The sequence below is a fragment of the Bombus huntii genome, chromosome 4, assembly GCF_024542735.1.
Source record: "Bombus huntii isolate Logan2020A chromosome 4, iyBomHunt1.1, whole genome shotgun sequence".
Lineage (NCBI taxonomy): Eukaryota > Metazoa > Arthropoda > Insecta > Hymenoptera > Apidae > Bombus > Bombus huntii.
The window spans coordinates 8,393,171-8,408,691 of NC_066241.1; the positions used below are offsets into that span (position 1 = coordinate 8,393,171).

The 15,521-nt window shown below is 31.1% G+C and overlaps 1 protein-coding gene across 5 annotated transcripts; it reads right to left on the reverse strand.

The window, feature by feature from the left end:
• Positions 1-279: 279 nt before the first annotated feature.
• LOC126864602 (rotatin) lies at positions 280-9,926 on the reverse strand. Of its 5 annotated transcripts, XM_050616106.1 has the most exons (30): positions 9,805-9,926; positions 9,518-9,662; positions 9,251-9,435; positions 8,920-9,093; positions 8,717-8,841; positions 8,346-8,604; positions 8,100-8,258; positions 7,912-8,016; positions 7,329-7,850; positions 7,029-7,249; positions 6,700-6,937; positions 6,414-6,623; positions 6,117-6,323; positions 5,842-6,015; positions 5,628-5,763; positions 5,341-5,565; positions 4,988-5,249; positions 4,707-4,882; positions 4,389-4,631; positions 4,098-4,321; positions 3,720-4,013; positions 3,395-3,635; positions 3,124-3,292; positions 2,845-3,041; positions 2,036-2,769; positions 1,650-1,854; positions 1,332-1,543; positions 1,123-1,263; positions 892-1,021; positions 282-818 (listed from the first exon to the last, which is right to left on the reverse strand). In XM_050616106.1, exons 2-30 carry the CDS (start codon positions 9,645-9,647, stop codon positions 550-552), a joined length of 6,567 nt encoding a protein of 2,188 aa, XP_050472063.1. In that variant the 5' UTR covers positions 9,648-9,662; positions 9,805-9,926; the 3' UTR covers positions 282-549. The 5 variants fall into 5 exon arrangements, with proteins under 5 accessions (XP_050472064.1, XP_050472063.1, XP_050472065.1 ...); XM_050616107.1 differs by lacking the exon at positions 9,805-9,926 and having other exon boundaries at positions 280-818; positions 1,332-1,540; positions 9,518-9,798; XM_050616108.1 differs by lacking the exon at positions 9,805-9,926 and having other exon boundaries at positions 7,596-7,850; positions 9,518-9,798.
• Positions 9,927-15,521: the final 5,595 nt, after the last annotated feature.

Below are 15,521 nucleotides of genomic sequence, written 5' to 3' on the forward strand. Positions count from 1 at the left end.
TGACTAGCACAACGTAATGTACTTTTATCCTTATCACATGCGGTATTGACGTGTTTCAATATCGCCGAATAAGTTACTCTATACACTTGTTACTTTTAAAATTTCTAGGAAAATGCATTTCCTGGCCGCGTAAATTAAGATCGCGCATAAAATCTATCGTGTAAATTATGTTATAATTTACCCCGTAAAAAGAAGACTCACGTAAATTGAGGGATCATTGTAATTTAACATCTATATTGCATACTGTTGTACGTGATCTTAGTAATTGAACTTGTGAATAATATTATTTTTTATTTATTAAATAATTTTTATTATTCAATATATTACAAAATATCGTATTGTTAGTCATAAAAATACAACGATGAAAATATATCTATAATAGTAATATGTATAAAAATTGTATAAATTCATATTACATATACCCTCTTGCTATTTCTATAAAAAATATTACAAATTTCGTTAATAAAATATTATTCACATAATGTAAAGTAATACTTCAATTCCTATGTACAATTACTTGTATTTAATTATTTTCTCTCATCACTGATCTTAATCAGCTTTAGTATCCACTGGACTAAGAATTTTTAATATATATTGTAGCATTTTAAGTAAGTCCTCTTCTTCTTTCTTATCATCTACATTTAATAGTGTAATCCTACCTAACGCTTCTTGTATACTCTGTGAAAAGCCAGCACTTCGTACAATTAATTTTCCTTTCTGATTATTGGATATTAGAGACCATAACATAGACCCTGCTATTCTAATTTCGACCAGGGAACCATTTTTAAATATGTCATGTAGAACATTAATAAAATCCACTGAAATTTTCGTATTATGTTAAAATCGTTTAAATATGTAACGTGATATGAAAGTATGCGTGTCTTAATTTACCTGAACTAAGTAATCGTGGTCGGTTGGTCATGTTAAACGCGAGATTACGCAATATGGAAATTGCAAGAATTCTATTAGATGATGAAGAGTATTTTGACAATTGTAACAAAACATCCAAGCCGTCGACAGCCTGAAGAAATGATTAGTATACACACATGAAAAAGCATAAAAATATTTTTTGGATATTGAAGAATAAAAAATTAAAGAAATAAGTTAAGAAGTCCATTTTACCTTTGGGACACATATCTGGCCCTCTTCGTAATAAGTAAAGTCAATTAAGAACTCTAAGCAATATAATTCAACGAGTGGCCATGGTTTTGTCCGTTTCGTGGTAATTGGATGTATTTTTGTAAAAAATTGTAGGAGATTACTCTACGAAATTTGTATTAATAAATAAACGTTGCTTTGGAGATCCATATCATCAAAAAATATCAAATTACCTTTGAAATTGATACTCTACATTCATGAACGTGTATTGCATTTCTCAAAACATGAAATGCAAAGTGTAATTTATGATTATCAAAGAGTTGACCAGCTTTGTCTATTTCTTTGCAAACTAATTGTATAATAACATGTATAAGGGCGAGAGTATTAGGAGTTTTTCTAAGCCCTGTCCCTGGCAAAATAGTCGTTAACGTCAAAGATTGCGCTGCTGAAAAATTAAATTATTAAAGTAGCATAAGATATTCAACAAATAATTTTTACTCGTTTAATATTTAGCATTTAGCAGTAAGTGTATATTTCAATTTTAACGATACCTGTAGTACATTTTGTAGTATAGGTTGCTAGTAATTTCAAAGCGGTGGTTGAAACTGTTTTATTTAATGCAATCCAAGCCCATAGTTTGTGTAATACATCTGCTAGTCCTGCTTTTGTTAGAGCTACTTTAACTTCTGTACTGCCGTACATGAAATTCATTAATAATACTAAAATAGCATTCATGTCGCGTAGTAACGGATGAATCTGTAGAAAAACATGAGGAAAACTTTTTGTTACAATTTCTAAGACGATGTTGGGAATTCCGTCACGTGTATGAATAATATTTGTTTTTTTTTTTTCGAGATTGAGAAATCTCTCAGCTGATCACTGTAGCAATAATATAAATTAAAAAATACTTTTTTTAAGATCTACTTTATCTAATTACCTTCTTTTCACGATCAATCTGATTTTTGAAAAGTTCGAAAGGTTGTAAATTTAATCTCACATACGATTCTTTCAATATCATTAAAGTTGTGTCAGGTAAATTTTCTTCCAATGCGACCTGTTTAGCTGTGTTTGATACACATAACAAATTAGTAAGTGCGCTTATGATCAAATCCTTGTCCTCGTTCAATTTCTTATTCTTCTTCGATCGGTTGTAATTATGAGCTATAAATAAGTGCAATAAAATATTACAAAGTTCTTTGCTCATAGCAATTTCGTTTCCTTCAACTTCATAATCTGCCGGTTTTTCGGAAATTAAAGGAGGATCTTTATTTCCATTTGATTTTGTTGAATGCATATTGGCACTTTGTAGAGAAAATGTATTAACATCAGATGTAATTTCTTTTAAATTGTTTTTATTGTCATTTGACAATCGAGTTAAAGGAGTATCCATTATTGATTGTAGTGAGATGCTACTTTTTCCTGAAGAATCTTTTTCAATTTCTTGAGACAGTAGAAACGCGAGACAGCCTATAGCACTGATGCGAAGTTCTGGATTAGAATCCTTCATTGCAACACAGATAGATGAAAGTACAGCTTCTGGTCCACGCAATTCTAAAGCGGTCTGTATTGTTTCAAAATGTTGATTTTCTGTTAACGAAAGTATGGCTATAAAATTGAAAATTTCGGTCCAGAGTTTATTTCGCACAGAGATCAGTTGCGATGTGTTATTACCTGCGTAAACATTATTTAATTTATATAAAACTTACTGCATACATACACAAATGAATCTGTTCTTTTTTAACTTACAATATAAATCATCATTTAAAAAACAAAATAACATGTAAAGTGAGTCAACTGAAAAGCTAGCTACAAGAGAATATTCATTACTGTTTGTAATACAGTTTGTTAAAACTCTACAAATGCTGATATACATTTCCAATATGTCACAATAATGTGTTAAATTCCTTTTACTTTCAACATCTTTAGGTATTTCATTAATGCATCTACAAAAGTTGAAGTATATATTAGAAAAATTCTAAAATCTTTCCAGACACAGATATACATATATATAATAAGTTTAATTACCCAATTAAATATTTGTCAATAGAATGTTCATAAATTTGATGAACAACTTCTTGTTTTCCTATAAGTATTAAATTATTTAGTAATCTACAAACAGCTGATATCAATGATGGTGTTGCTACCAATTGTAAATAATGGTCCATCTCTGTAGTTGTTGATTCTTTGACAGAAACTAAAAAATATTAATTAATATTTACAGTCATACAATTTAATTTATAAATTATTTTCAATTGTTTAAACAGTAGTTAAAAAAGCGTTAAAAAAGTACACATACGAGGTTGTAATTCATCGTGACAATTATACAGATGTGAGATTGCACGTGGTACTAATGATGTACAACCTGACTGCATGCTATGAATAGATGGGACTTTCCCAGTTTCTTGCTCTTGATTATTCATATGATCACAGTCCAGAGAAGTAGACATATAAATATTAGAACATAGTACACTTATTTCATAATAAGTGTTGTTTTGTTCTATATATATTAAAATAGCATTTGCTTTCAAAGAATCCATCTACATAAGTGGATATAATAGTAAATAAAGAATCATATTTAGAATTTACTTTTACCGTAATAGAAAGATATAATATTTACTTACATATTGAAAAATGATAGAATTGCAATTTTTTATTAAACTGCTAAGTGCACAACATGCTTGTTCCCTAACAATGCATGACTCTTCTCTACTGATAATGCATTGAAGTAATGCCTGACATAATTCGCTTGGTGCTAGTGCTATAGAATTCAATAATTGAGAAGCTGTATGTAAATTACTCATTAGACCTGCTAATAGTTGTAAAGCAGAAGCACGAACCAAAGGATCTCGATTTTGCCACAACATAGGTAACCAATTCAACATACGATCTTCTTCATACCAAAATTGTACAAAAATCTAGTAATATTTATACCATATACCGTTAATAGTATCATTATAAATAGAAATATTTAATTAAGTTAAACTTTTATTTATACTTACGTTTTTATTGAAGTTTATTTGCATTTGATATAACAAATGATTGAGACATATAATAGAATTTCTGGTTATAGATAAGCCCATAAAGCTTATTGTTCCAGCCCCATGGAAGGATATAATGAGTTCGATTAATGTATTTCCTAATGATATTAATAAATTTTTGCAATTTGTCCAATGACACTTTCCAATTAAATATGTTAAACATGTTAACAGCCAATCAAGGTAAGCTGTAAAGAATTGATTTATTTTAATTTAAATGATAAGGATATAATATCGTGGAAAAAAGAAATTTACCTAAATTATAAAAATGTTGTTGGTCTCCTAAACATAAAGTGGAGACAATTAATTCAATAAAGTGTAGCCAAACGTCTTGGTCTTCTAAAGTAGATCTTTCTGATTGTCCTATGGCTGAACATGTGCCAGCTAACTTCAATATAGATTGATGTACGTTTTGATTATCTAATTCCGAGCTTTTTAATAATTCGGTTAGAGATTTAGTTATATTTGTCATTATTTTATTAGTCCATTTATACTTTCCTAATATAACACAATACAAATATTTTCACTGTGTTTCAAATGATACATAAATTCTATTAATTATTTAAATTTTACCATCTTTTGTAATATTGATATAAAACTGTAGAAAATTTAAAACTTCAACAAATAAATCACAATCCTCTTTACTTGCGGGTTGTGAAAGTAAAAATCGTTCAAACGTTTGTTCCCATGGTAATAGGCTTATGTCTTTTATTTCCTCACATTTTTCCATTTTATAAAGTTTTATATGCCTAAAAAAAAAAAAAAAAAAAAATGACTAGCGAATTAATAACAATTCTTTATAAAAAAATTAAATCATAAATGGTCATTATAAAAGTATTGCAAATAGTGATTACATTGTAAGATAATCAAGTGCACATGAAACTGAGTCATGGGTAGTTGAATTTTGTATATTGTACAGTTGTTGTTGACAGCTATAATGAGGAAAGCTAAGACGTAAGACTAAAAATTCATTTTCTAGAATTTTTAGTTTTTTTGATATATTAGAATCCTGAAGATCATTAAAATGTTTCCAAAGCACATTTATACCACCATTCCATTCCCATATCCAATATTGTCTTATAAATGTTAATACCAGTGAGTCATTGCCATGAAGAACTAGAAAATAAGAATTACAGACTAGTAATATTGATCTTTAAGATATAAACGATCAATATATTTAAAATGTTTAATTAAGTCTATAATTTACCAGACATATCTGATCGTCTATGTCTACTTATTTTCCAATGCGATTTACAAAGAAATGGTAATTTCATTTTAGATACAATAATATAAGGCAAAGAAATATTCAGTTGATTATAATTTTCTGTATATTTTTCACTCAATCTCATAATGTATTCATTATAAAGTAATAAGCATAATAATTGTGAACCATCAGTTTTAATACATTCATTATTTGGAAATAGAAAAAGACCTAAAAAATATTTTTTAGTAATATAGTAATAAAATTTATTTTGAATCTTTTGTCGCACTTACTTCTCGTTATATTTGATAAAACATTAATACGAATGGACAAATCCTGACGTATAGAACATTCAGAGGATGCTAGTAGTTTTAGTATAGTAATTATAGGAATGACAGAATCTGGATAATTAACATATTCTTTTTCAACCTAAAAAATGATGTCATTTAGGTAAAATGAGAAAGACTATTTAAGGAATTATATAGCATAGATATTATACAATCTTACTAGAGCACTGTTAAATATGTTCAAGATCAACGATAATCCATTTTCCGTAATAAATAACTTGTGTAAAGAAGAATCTGTAAGCATAACGCTAATTTGTACTAATGCTGATTTACGTATTTTAGGATCGACATTCGGCTCATTTAGCATTTCAAGTACAGATAATAAATTACTCCTCTGTAAAAACATTGACTGTATTATTTCTGTATTGACCATATATAAAATTTACAATGCGTGGAATAATTTTTAAATGTATGAAATGTAATAAAATATGTAACCTGATAACTGCCTTCAGATCTTTTAAAAACCCTTTGACGATCAAATATACAAAGTGAGCTAAGAGGTAAATCGTGTAGGGATGATAATCGTGGTAATTTTTTAACTGAATCCTTTTCTTTTCCAAGAAGCCAAATCAATCTACAAACGGCTTCGTATCTAATATCCTCATCCGACGAAAATAAGAACCTTAAATTACCTTTCAAAACCTTTTAAATAAACATGTATTTTTTCAAACTATTTTAAGACTTATGAATATAAGAAATGTACTTTTCCAATAATAAATTATAACATATTACCTCGATATATGGCAATTGTATATTAGTAGAAACATCAGGATCAAAGATTTTTGTTACACATTGACCTAAGGTTGAGGAAGGATAAGCATGACATTGTAAAAAAGGCAATACTTGTACTATGGCTTCTAGAGATTTTAACCATCCATTTTCTCCCATCTGTAATCTTCCTTTTAATATGTAAACTAATATTTCTTCAGACATTTCCTTGATCTAAAAAAAAATATAAATAATTGTTTGCAGATTGCATATCATTTAAGCTAAATTTACTCATAAGATTTCATCTTACCCTTTTGTCATCGTGTGTTACACCATAGGATATGATTTCAATTAACACAGATAATTCAAATAAAAATGCCAGATTTTCCCATGATAACTTTTCTTTGTTATATTCTACTCCTAAAATACTTTTAACTAAAGTATGACATTCAAAATATGTGGCATATTGTATATCAGTATCTGCATTTGCTAATAAACTTAATATTAATTTTGTAGCTAATGTTTGGTCTTCATTACTTGGAGAATACCTTAAACGTTAAATAAATTATATTGCAATAACTAAGTTGTTTTAATAACAATAAAATTTCCAAATTCATATAATTCACAAAAAGAATATACCTATTCATATTTTGTAAAAATTCGATAGTTTTCTTAATAATACCAAAATTTTTGTGATAAGGTAAACTTAATTTTGAAGCATACAACATTTTTAAAACTTCCGAATGAGATGAATTAGGTGTATTTTTTATTATGTATATAGTTGCTTGTATCGACTTTGTTATCAGTCTTGTTTCGTCGAATGTTTTAATATATATAATTTCATCGCTACCTTGAAATTGCTGTTAAGTGTACAACAATAAATTATTAGACTAATTAGATTTTCTCTAATTAGTTAAAAAAAAGTTAGAAATTACATACACGGCCGTATTCTTGTAATATAGAGTGTAGTTTTGGATATAAAAAATAAATAGCAGCATCCATTATAGCTACACATATTGATGTTTTAAGTGATTTAGGGAAGATAACATCCGCTATTTCTAGAGGAACTATGTGGCTTAAAAGTTTCATTGTAATACTTATAAGGTGTAAATACGTTATTCTAAAATCATCTATTGTGCTATAATTTCCAAAATATTCTATGACTTCTCCTAGCATGCCAAATAATACTTTCATGTCTTCAATTACTTTTAAAGCAATATCATCATTGCAAAGCCAAACATTTGGCATGACGCTTATGACGAGTACTTGTACCAGTTCATATATTACGTCTGTTACATACTTAGTACTTCTTAATATAAGTGTTGAATTAGTAGAAATACTCAATTGAGATATAACACGTTTTAAAGTTTCAATGCAAAAGATTGGTATAAGCATTTGTTGTAATTGTAAAATAGAATCATCAATGTTATCTGATACACTTTGACTTCTTTCGCTTGTTCCCTAAATAATATACAAAACATTAGTAGGTACATAAATGTTTATAAAGTATTTAAATACTTACAGTAGATTGATATGCTTGATAATTAACTTCTGGAAATCCTCCATCAGGACTATCTCTTGTTTCAGAAGGAGAATAAACATTATTGCTTAATTTTTCTGCCAATAACTGAAAAATGTATTCTTTATAAATATATTATGCTGTACTCGAGTATTATAATTAAGTATTAAATTTAAACTGTATTTATTTACTTTTTGTTTTTTATTTGCAATACACGGTTCACAATAATAATAGATTCGTAATCTTAAAGATCGTGTTAATTTGTGGAGTGTTTTCAATACCATTGGTATTATATTTCTAAAATTGGCATTTGTGATATTTGCACTAGATTCTAAAAGATTATGTAATATCTGAAATTTAATATTGTATTATTAAATACTAATTATTAAATATCAATACAATATCATAACACTTTAATGAAAAGCTTAAATATTCACAAAAACAATTGCTGGTCTTTGAAGAAAAACTTCTGCTGGAAAATCCTGCATCATCACGTTTGTTATAAATTGACATGTATGTAATATAAGATTTGCATCTAAGCTATTATTTAGGGCTTCTTCAACTGCTGCTAAGACACCTCTATCTGAAGTGACTAAAGGTTGCCATGGCATGATTAACCATTTAATACCACCTTCAGTAGCTTTAGATATCGGGGTTCCATCTCCACATTCTAATGTTAAGTCAAATGGTACTGTACTATAAATTATATGTATTAGACAAGAAATATAAGAAATTTCATATAAAACAAAATAAAAAGATTACACATATATAATTATCATACTGTGAAAAACATATTTAGGATATTTACCTGTTCAAAGCAGAGGTAGTAGTAAGCCCATTTTGAGATTTGTTATTTCCATTATATTCATAATCTTTTATACGTGTTCTATGCCTGTCGTAATCGATAAATCCTAATGTTGGACAGCTAGGATCCTTAAAAAGAAATTTGAATGACAAACTTGTTTCAATATACTTACAAATATAATTAAAATTAAAAGTAGATATAAGAACCTTTATAGTTTTTGAGTTTGATGATATTGTTTGTAACTTATCTGAACAAAGAACAGCTTCTTCAATTTCATTTAATTTTTCATACCATTCTGAACCTAATTTCCTTCTTAATTCCTGAAGTTCATTTTGAAGTCTTAATTTACCAAATGTATTTAAGTGACTTCTATCATCTGTCTTACAAAATATATAATAATATGCAATTATAAGTTTTTAAATGTAATTTTTATTGTGAGATATTATAATTTCTAAATTATTAGAAGTACAATTATCGTTTGTTAGTATTTGAATCATTGATTAATGAATAAATGAATGAAACTAAATTTTTAAATACCTTTAATAAACGAAGTAATAAATCTAAAACCTTCTGTGTCTCTGAGAAGGCTTCAAATGAAAACCAGTTAAATAACTTTGTTATTAATTCTTTTTTTACAGCATCGCAATCGCAACCAAAACCAAGATTGTATTTTGAAATAATATTATCTAGTGCTCTCAATCGAATTTCCTCGATATTATGACCTGGAAAGATTAATAAATTTTATGCTCATCTTTTGTTTTGCTATAGCATATAATAAAAAATTGGTAAAGTATTTATATTTACTTAATTTTCTAACGTGTGCCGCTGATATTCCGCTCATGTTTGACATCTGCTTAACACATATTGAACTGTCACGTTTTAGGTTAACTGTTCCAAATGTTTTGAATATTTCACCGCCAAATATCGTGAGCATTATGGGTAACTCTGGCTACATTTTTATGAAAGGTTACATTCTATCTAAATCTATGTATAAATTTATATTTTTCATGTAATACATGAACGCAATAAAAATTATATTTTTATTACGTGCGAAATTGTCGAAATATTCGATTAAAAGCTTTCATGTTTACCTTGTATTATAGTTTTCAACGTATCAGTGGAAATGCGACTTTAGTTCATTTATGATTATATGCCATCTACCGGTGAAAGTATGAAGATAAACTGAAGTGTAACTTAAACGTATGCTCATCTATATACCTTATTATTTAAATTTCCCGCGCACGCGCAAATCAACGAAATATTTGTTCAATCGAATTTGATGCAGTATCAACACGATATAATACGACTTCACCAGGGAAGAAGCAAGCCCATGTTCCATGATTTCCTTAAGGGCGTTTCTATTTAGAATCTTCACTGAGATTTTTTGAGCTTAGCATCCTGAAAAGGGACCCCTCCAAACTATATTCTATAAATGATATATATATATATATATACAGTTACTGTAAGCACATGTAATATTTTGGCATAAAAGTTTCACGCAAATAGACGAAAGACAGTAATGTATGTAATAATACATTTATGCGATATAATTTGTGCGTATAGCTTTTTATTAAAGTCTAAATATAGGAACATCTTTTTTACCTCGCAGAGCACAGATTTTTCATCTCATGCTGTTAATTTCTTTCTTTGCATCTGTAGCAGCTCGTTCACAGTATTGTCGACACTGTTGTATCTTTTTATTACAGAATGAATCGTTGATTCATTTCTGTTTAGAGATTTCCCGATTTCTTTATTTGTCTTCCTTTATTCAACATGTAACGATACATTCTCTGTTAGGTTCAATCATTTCCTGTTTATTGCCATTCGTGACTTTCAATTATGAACTATGGATACGTAATATATAGATGGCACTAAAGAAAGTAAAATTGAAAGTAATTCATTTTGTTCTTCAAACGGGAAACTGGCGAAAGAGGTAAAAGAAAGATTTCAAATATTTTTAATAGCAATAAGAATAAAATTAACTGGAGGAATTCGGTATTAATAGAAAGATAATAAAAAGATAGCCCTAATGTCATCGATTCGAAAGTAAACGCAGTTTCTTTATCCTAAACAAGAGTTTTTACTTTATCATTTTCTTTTAAATGCGAAATTACTTAGTAAGAATAATGGAAATTGGTTTGTCTCAAGTCGACGACATCAAGACAACAACGACGTTTCGAAAGGACCTTTTAATCACCTCACGAAATTTCAAGGATAATAATTCGAAGCACATGCCTTCCACTAATGGGGTCGGTGTGTAGGTATTACAATCGCATTAATCTCACAACACTGATTTAGATAATTATGTACACGTCATTTAACTGCATATAAACGTACAAAAAGGATTAAAACTAACCATCGAATCGTTGGTAATCGTCTCGGGAGCGTCTCACTCTCTCTTTTCGGTCTCGAAATTTCCTTTTCTTCCGTTTTTCTTTACGCTCCTGTTCAATCCGGCGCTCGTACGAGTCGCTCGGTTTAGCGCCAACTTATATAAATTGTTTTCTCGCGTGAAACAAACGCTGTACATTTTTGATAAGAAGTCTATGCAGGTGTCTGATACGGAGAAGACGTTAAAGCAAAATCGTGGATTATCTTCTCCCTACAAACACGTGTACCACGTTCCCAGGTTTTATGCGAAATTAATTTCTACAGGTAAAAATGCATCTAGTTCTTTGGAATTCACGCGACATATATACAGGGTGGTTGGTAACTGGTGGTACAAGCGGTAAGGGGATGATTCTACGCGAAAAAAGAGGTCGAAAATATAGAATAAAAATTTTTTTTTTAATTTTTTTTTTTTTTTTAAATTTTTCCATCGAGGCAACGATCTACAGTGAGATCCGTTATAACGAGACGCGATAAAGTGCGCGCGTACCGAGCGAAAATTCAAAGTCGATTTTCTCGAAAACAAAGCCTCGAGCGAAAAATTTTTATTCTATATTTTCGACTTGTTTTTTCGCGTAGAATCACCCCCTTTCCGCTTGTACCACCAGTTACCAACCACCCCGTATATATATGTATATATATGTAACATACAACTTATAAAATAAAAATGAACTTTTATTTACTTTTATTCCTTTTCCTTTTACAGAAACGATGCATTCTTTACAAGATTCTGGCAAATAATACGTTAAATATACAGAATGTAAGTAAAAGAGGGAGAGTCACATAATATATATATATATATATATTAGTTTGCAGTACTTAAATTTTAATTATATATCTTTTATGATACGAGTACTAGAAACCTTGCACAAGATCATATTAGCGGCGTAAAAGTAAGAAGGAAAAAAAATGTATTCGTTCGAAATCGTCGATTCGGTTAACGATGCTTACATCGTTACAATTGATTTTAATAAACAACGACCGATTTCTTTGCTTCTTACGCTGCGATACATACAATAGTTACAAAAATGTACGCGTATATTAGTACGGTTAAGAACACCTGTATGTATGAGATCGATGATCTACCGGGTCGTTCGCTATTTCATAAATCAATAGGACATTACAAGTTCAAGCGATCGATAAAACGAATACAAATTTTATTGCTTTCAGAGTTCCGTTGTTCTAAGTAATACGTCGGTATATCAGCCGTGCAATAAACAGAGAAAGAAAAGAGAAAGAGAAAAGAATCGCGCAATCACCAATATCGATGACATGAAAATTTTACGCAATCGAAATCTAAATCGATTTTACGAGCTGTACTATCGTGTTATTATTTACGGGATACATTAACGGTCTATTAAATCGTAAGTAACCACGTTAAATCACCGTTCAATTAACCGTTCAATTAAGAAACTTAAAGGTACATCGAAGAAAGATTAAATATACGTATATATCCAGATCGTGAAATATACTTTATCGGTTTACAAACATTTCTATCGACGTGTTGATGTTGTTGCGTGGCACGAAAGAAGTTAAACTCCGAAAATTCGATTTTATATAGAGAACTTCTCGATGCCAATAGAAGTGTAGGAAACTTAAGAGCAGCTAAACTTATAACAAAGGATACGACGACACGGTAAAGCTCGTAAACGTCGGAACAGGTGATTGATCGAATCGAAACGAGCTGAGGCGTGAGATTGTATTTTTTAGTGCACGTCTGCATCAAATCGTAGTGAATCGATTACATCGTTTCACGACGATGCGCCAGCGAAGTATACACGTGTATCGATGTCTAATTTCTCGTTAAGGATCGCGTATTAAGGTTTCCCTCGAAATTCCTGCGGCGGTGCGCGTCGAACGAAACGTGCATCTTCTCTCCACCGCGTCTCCATTGCTCTTGCTCAAAGAAACGCAACCGTAATTGAACTTTGGTCACTTTCTTCTTCTTCTTCTTTTTTTTTTGTTGTATAAATTCGATCTTTGTAAAAAAATGACTTTTGGTCTAATTCGTTGATACCGTTTACGTGTACATAGTACGCATACCTAATCGGTACACGCAAGCAGTTTCGTGCACTTGAAAAAGCGCAAAAGTGCGAAGATCGGCGAGTTTTTTACGCTCTCGTTTTCATAGTACGAGAGAAAAGACGCGGAATTATTTAGAATTGCCCGTTCAGCCTATTCGACCGACCGAGATTCAAAGCTTGCGATACATCCTCTTTGGATCTGGGATTGACGTTTCGACACAAGGCAATCCGTGTTTCGCTCGATTGGTTTCGATTGATGGTAAAGCAAGCGTGATCGACGATAAATTGAACGTATTCCTCGGATAATTGTAATTAATTAACTGTTAGCCAACGAGGTGAAACGCTGGCTGGACAATCGGCAGAGCGAAGCTAATTTCAGTCGATGAAAATGTAAGACGCCTGTCGAATATTTATTCAACTCAATTTCACGCTAAATTTATCTGTTCGTGGAATCGCGTAGGAATTGTTAGGAATTACCAGCCAGCAATAAATCGAACTTGTTGCGTATATCTAAATAAACGTAGCTGATTGGGCTGATTCTGTTGAACGAATAATACGCGTATCATTGAACGTACATGTGCGATGAATTTCACGGAATCGTAGACTAACGTTTCTGATCAATTTTCTTGTACTTGGTGTGATAAATTGCACTCGTAAGACGCATTAATCAAACGTGTTCGAAGAAAGAAAAAAGAAAAACCTATTCGACTGGTAACAAATTTTCTCCATCAAAACCACGGAATTAATCGAAACACAGCGATAAAAGAAGCTCGCGTTACCGTTTTTCGTCCGAAACAGCTCAAATAGAACGAGAGACAAGCGTTTCCGAATCGTTTAATGATAAGAATCACACTCTTTGGCAACGTTTACAAGGATTTCAATACCGTGCTCCTATATGTGCGCAAGAAACGATGATCAATACCGAGTTAACGTAACATAGCATATCTTCTATCTTATTTCTTTAATTATCTTCTGCTTAAATTATCTTTAATTCATCGCGAAATACTCTTAAATCGCGTTTATTAAATCACACAATGGAGATGCGGTAGATGCGCTACGTGTTTGTTCGTTATTTTTTAAACTATATACGTACTATCAGTCAACAACTATGTCTTCAGGCTCGTTCTACGCAAGACAACTTATTGCTTTCAGTTGCACGACATCGCTTTTCTTTTACGTAACTAATACACACGTCACTTGTAACAAACGCATCGAATAATTACGCGCATTACGATCGAAACGAAGGGTTCAAATTTCTTCGAAATGAACGTCCAGTTAGACATCTTCGATACGTTGATACGCGTTCAAATTTACCTCTGTACAATTTCTGAAATTCACGCTTGCAACGCGGTTACTCTACTTGTAGAAATTATACGAGTTTTCCGCCAACAATGACTTTATTGTTACTATACGTACACAGAAGTTTAATACATCGATGATACATGTACATCGTGGTTTCACACGATGCACACGATCGTGTACCGAATAATGACACGCGTTAATTATTTCGAGGCTGTTTTTTATTTCGACGGATTGCACCTGCATGGTAACATTTTCTCCTTTCGCACGGAACGTGTCCGCCGATTGCGTTAACCAAATATAATAAATCGATGGAGGAAAGCTTCGTAATAATATCGCATCGATCGTTTCGAAAGAATGAAATGTACGTTCAACAGCGTTGAAACTTTAACGGAAGGTAAAATTTAACGATCGTCGAATCACCGATTTGATCGGAATAAAAATACGACGAACGTAATAGAGCCGACCTTGAGAGCAAATAATTTAAAGGAATAATTGAAAAATGAACGAGATCGTTTCTCGCGTAATTAACGACCATCCGTCACAGGTGCGCTATAATTCGCAATGAAGCGCGCTATACAGGATGAGCGTAGACGATTTGAACAACGACACGGTTCTATCCGAATATTGATAAACGACGGATATCGTGGATGTGAGTCGTGTCATCGTATTAACGTTTCGACTGCTTACGACTTCCAAATTCGATTTCCTCGAACGTTGTTCGGAATTTTGATTCGCTTCGAAGGATCTGGCGTTCCGACAGAAACGCCAACGCGTCCCTCTCAACGTTTTCGTTTGTCGACGCTGCAATGCATGGATAAAGGGTTCGATGATCTTCTTAACCCTTCGCGAGCTGGCTAGTTTAAACGATTGAATCGGAAGAACACACTTAAAAACGATCGCTTAACACTACGTTAGTGAACATCGAAACTTTTTCTACCTTGTTTAAAACGACGACGAAATTACACGCTCCGGAGGACGACTTTTAAAGTGTCTAAAAAACGCTTAATTTTTTTGCTCCTTTTCATTTTTCGTATTCTAAAGATCATAAGGTTGACTGTTTCGTATTTTCTTCTTTTTCTTTTTCGCTCTTTTCC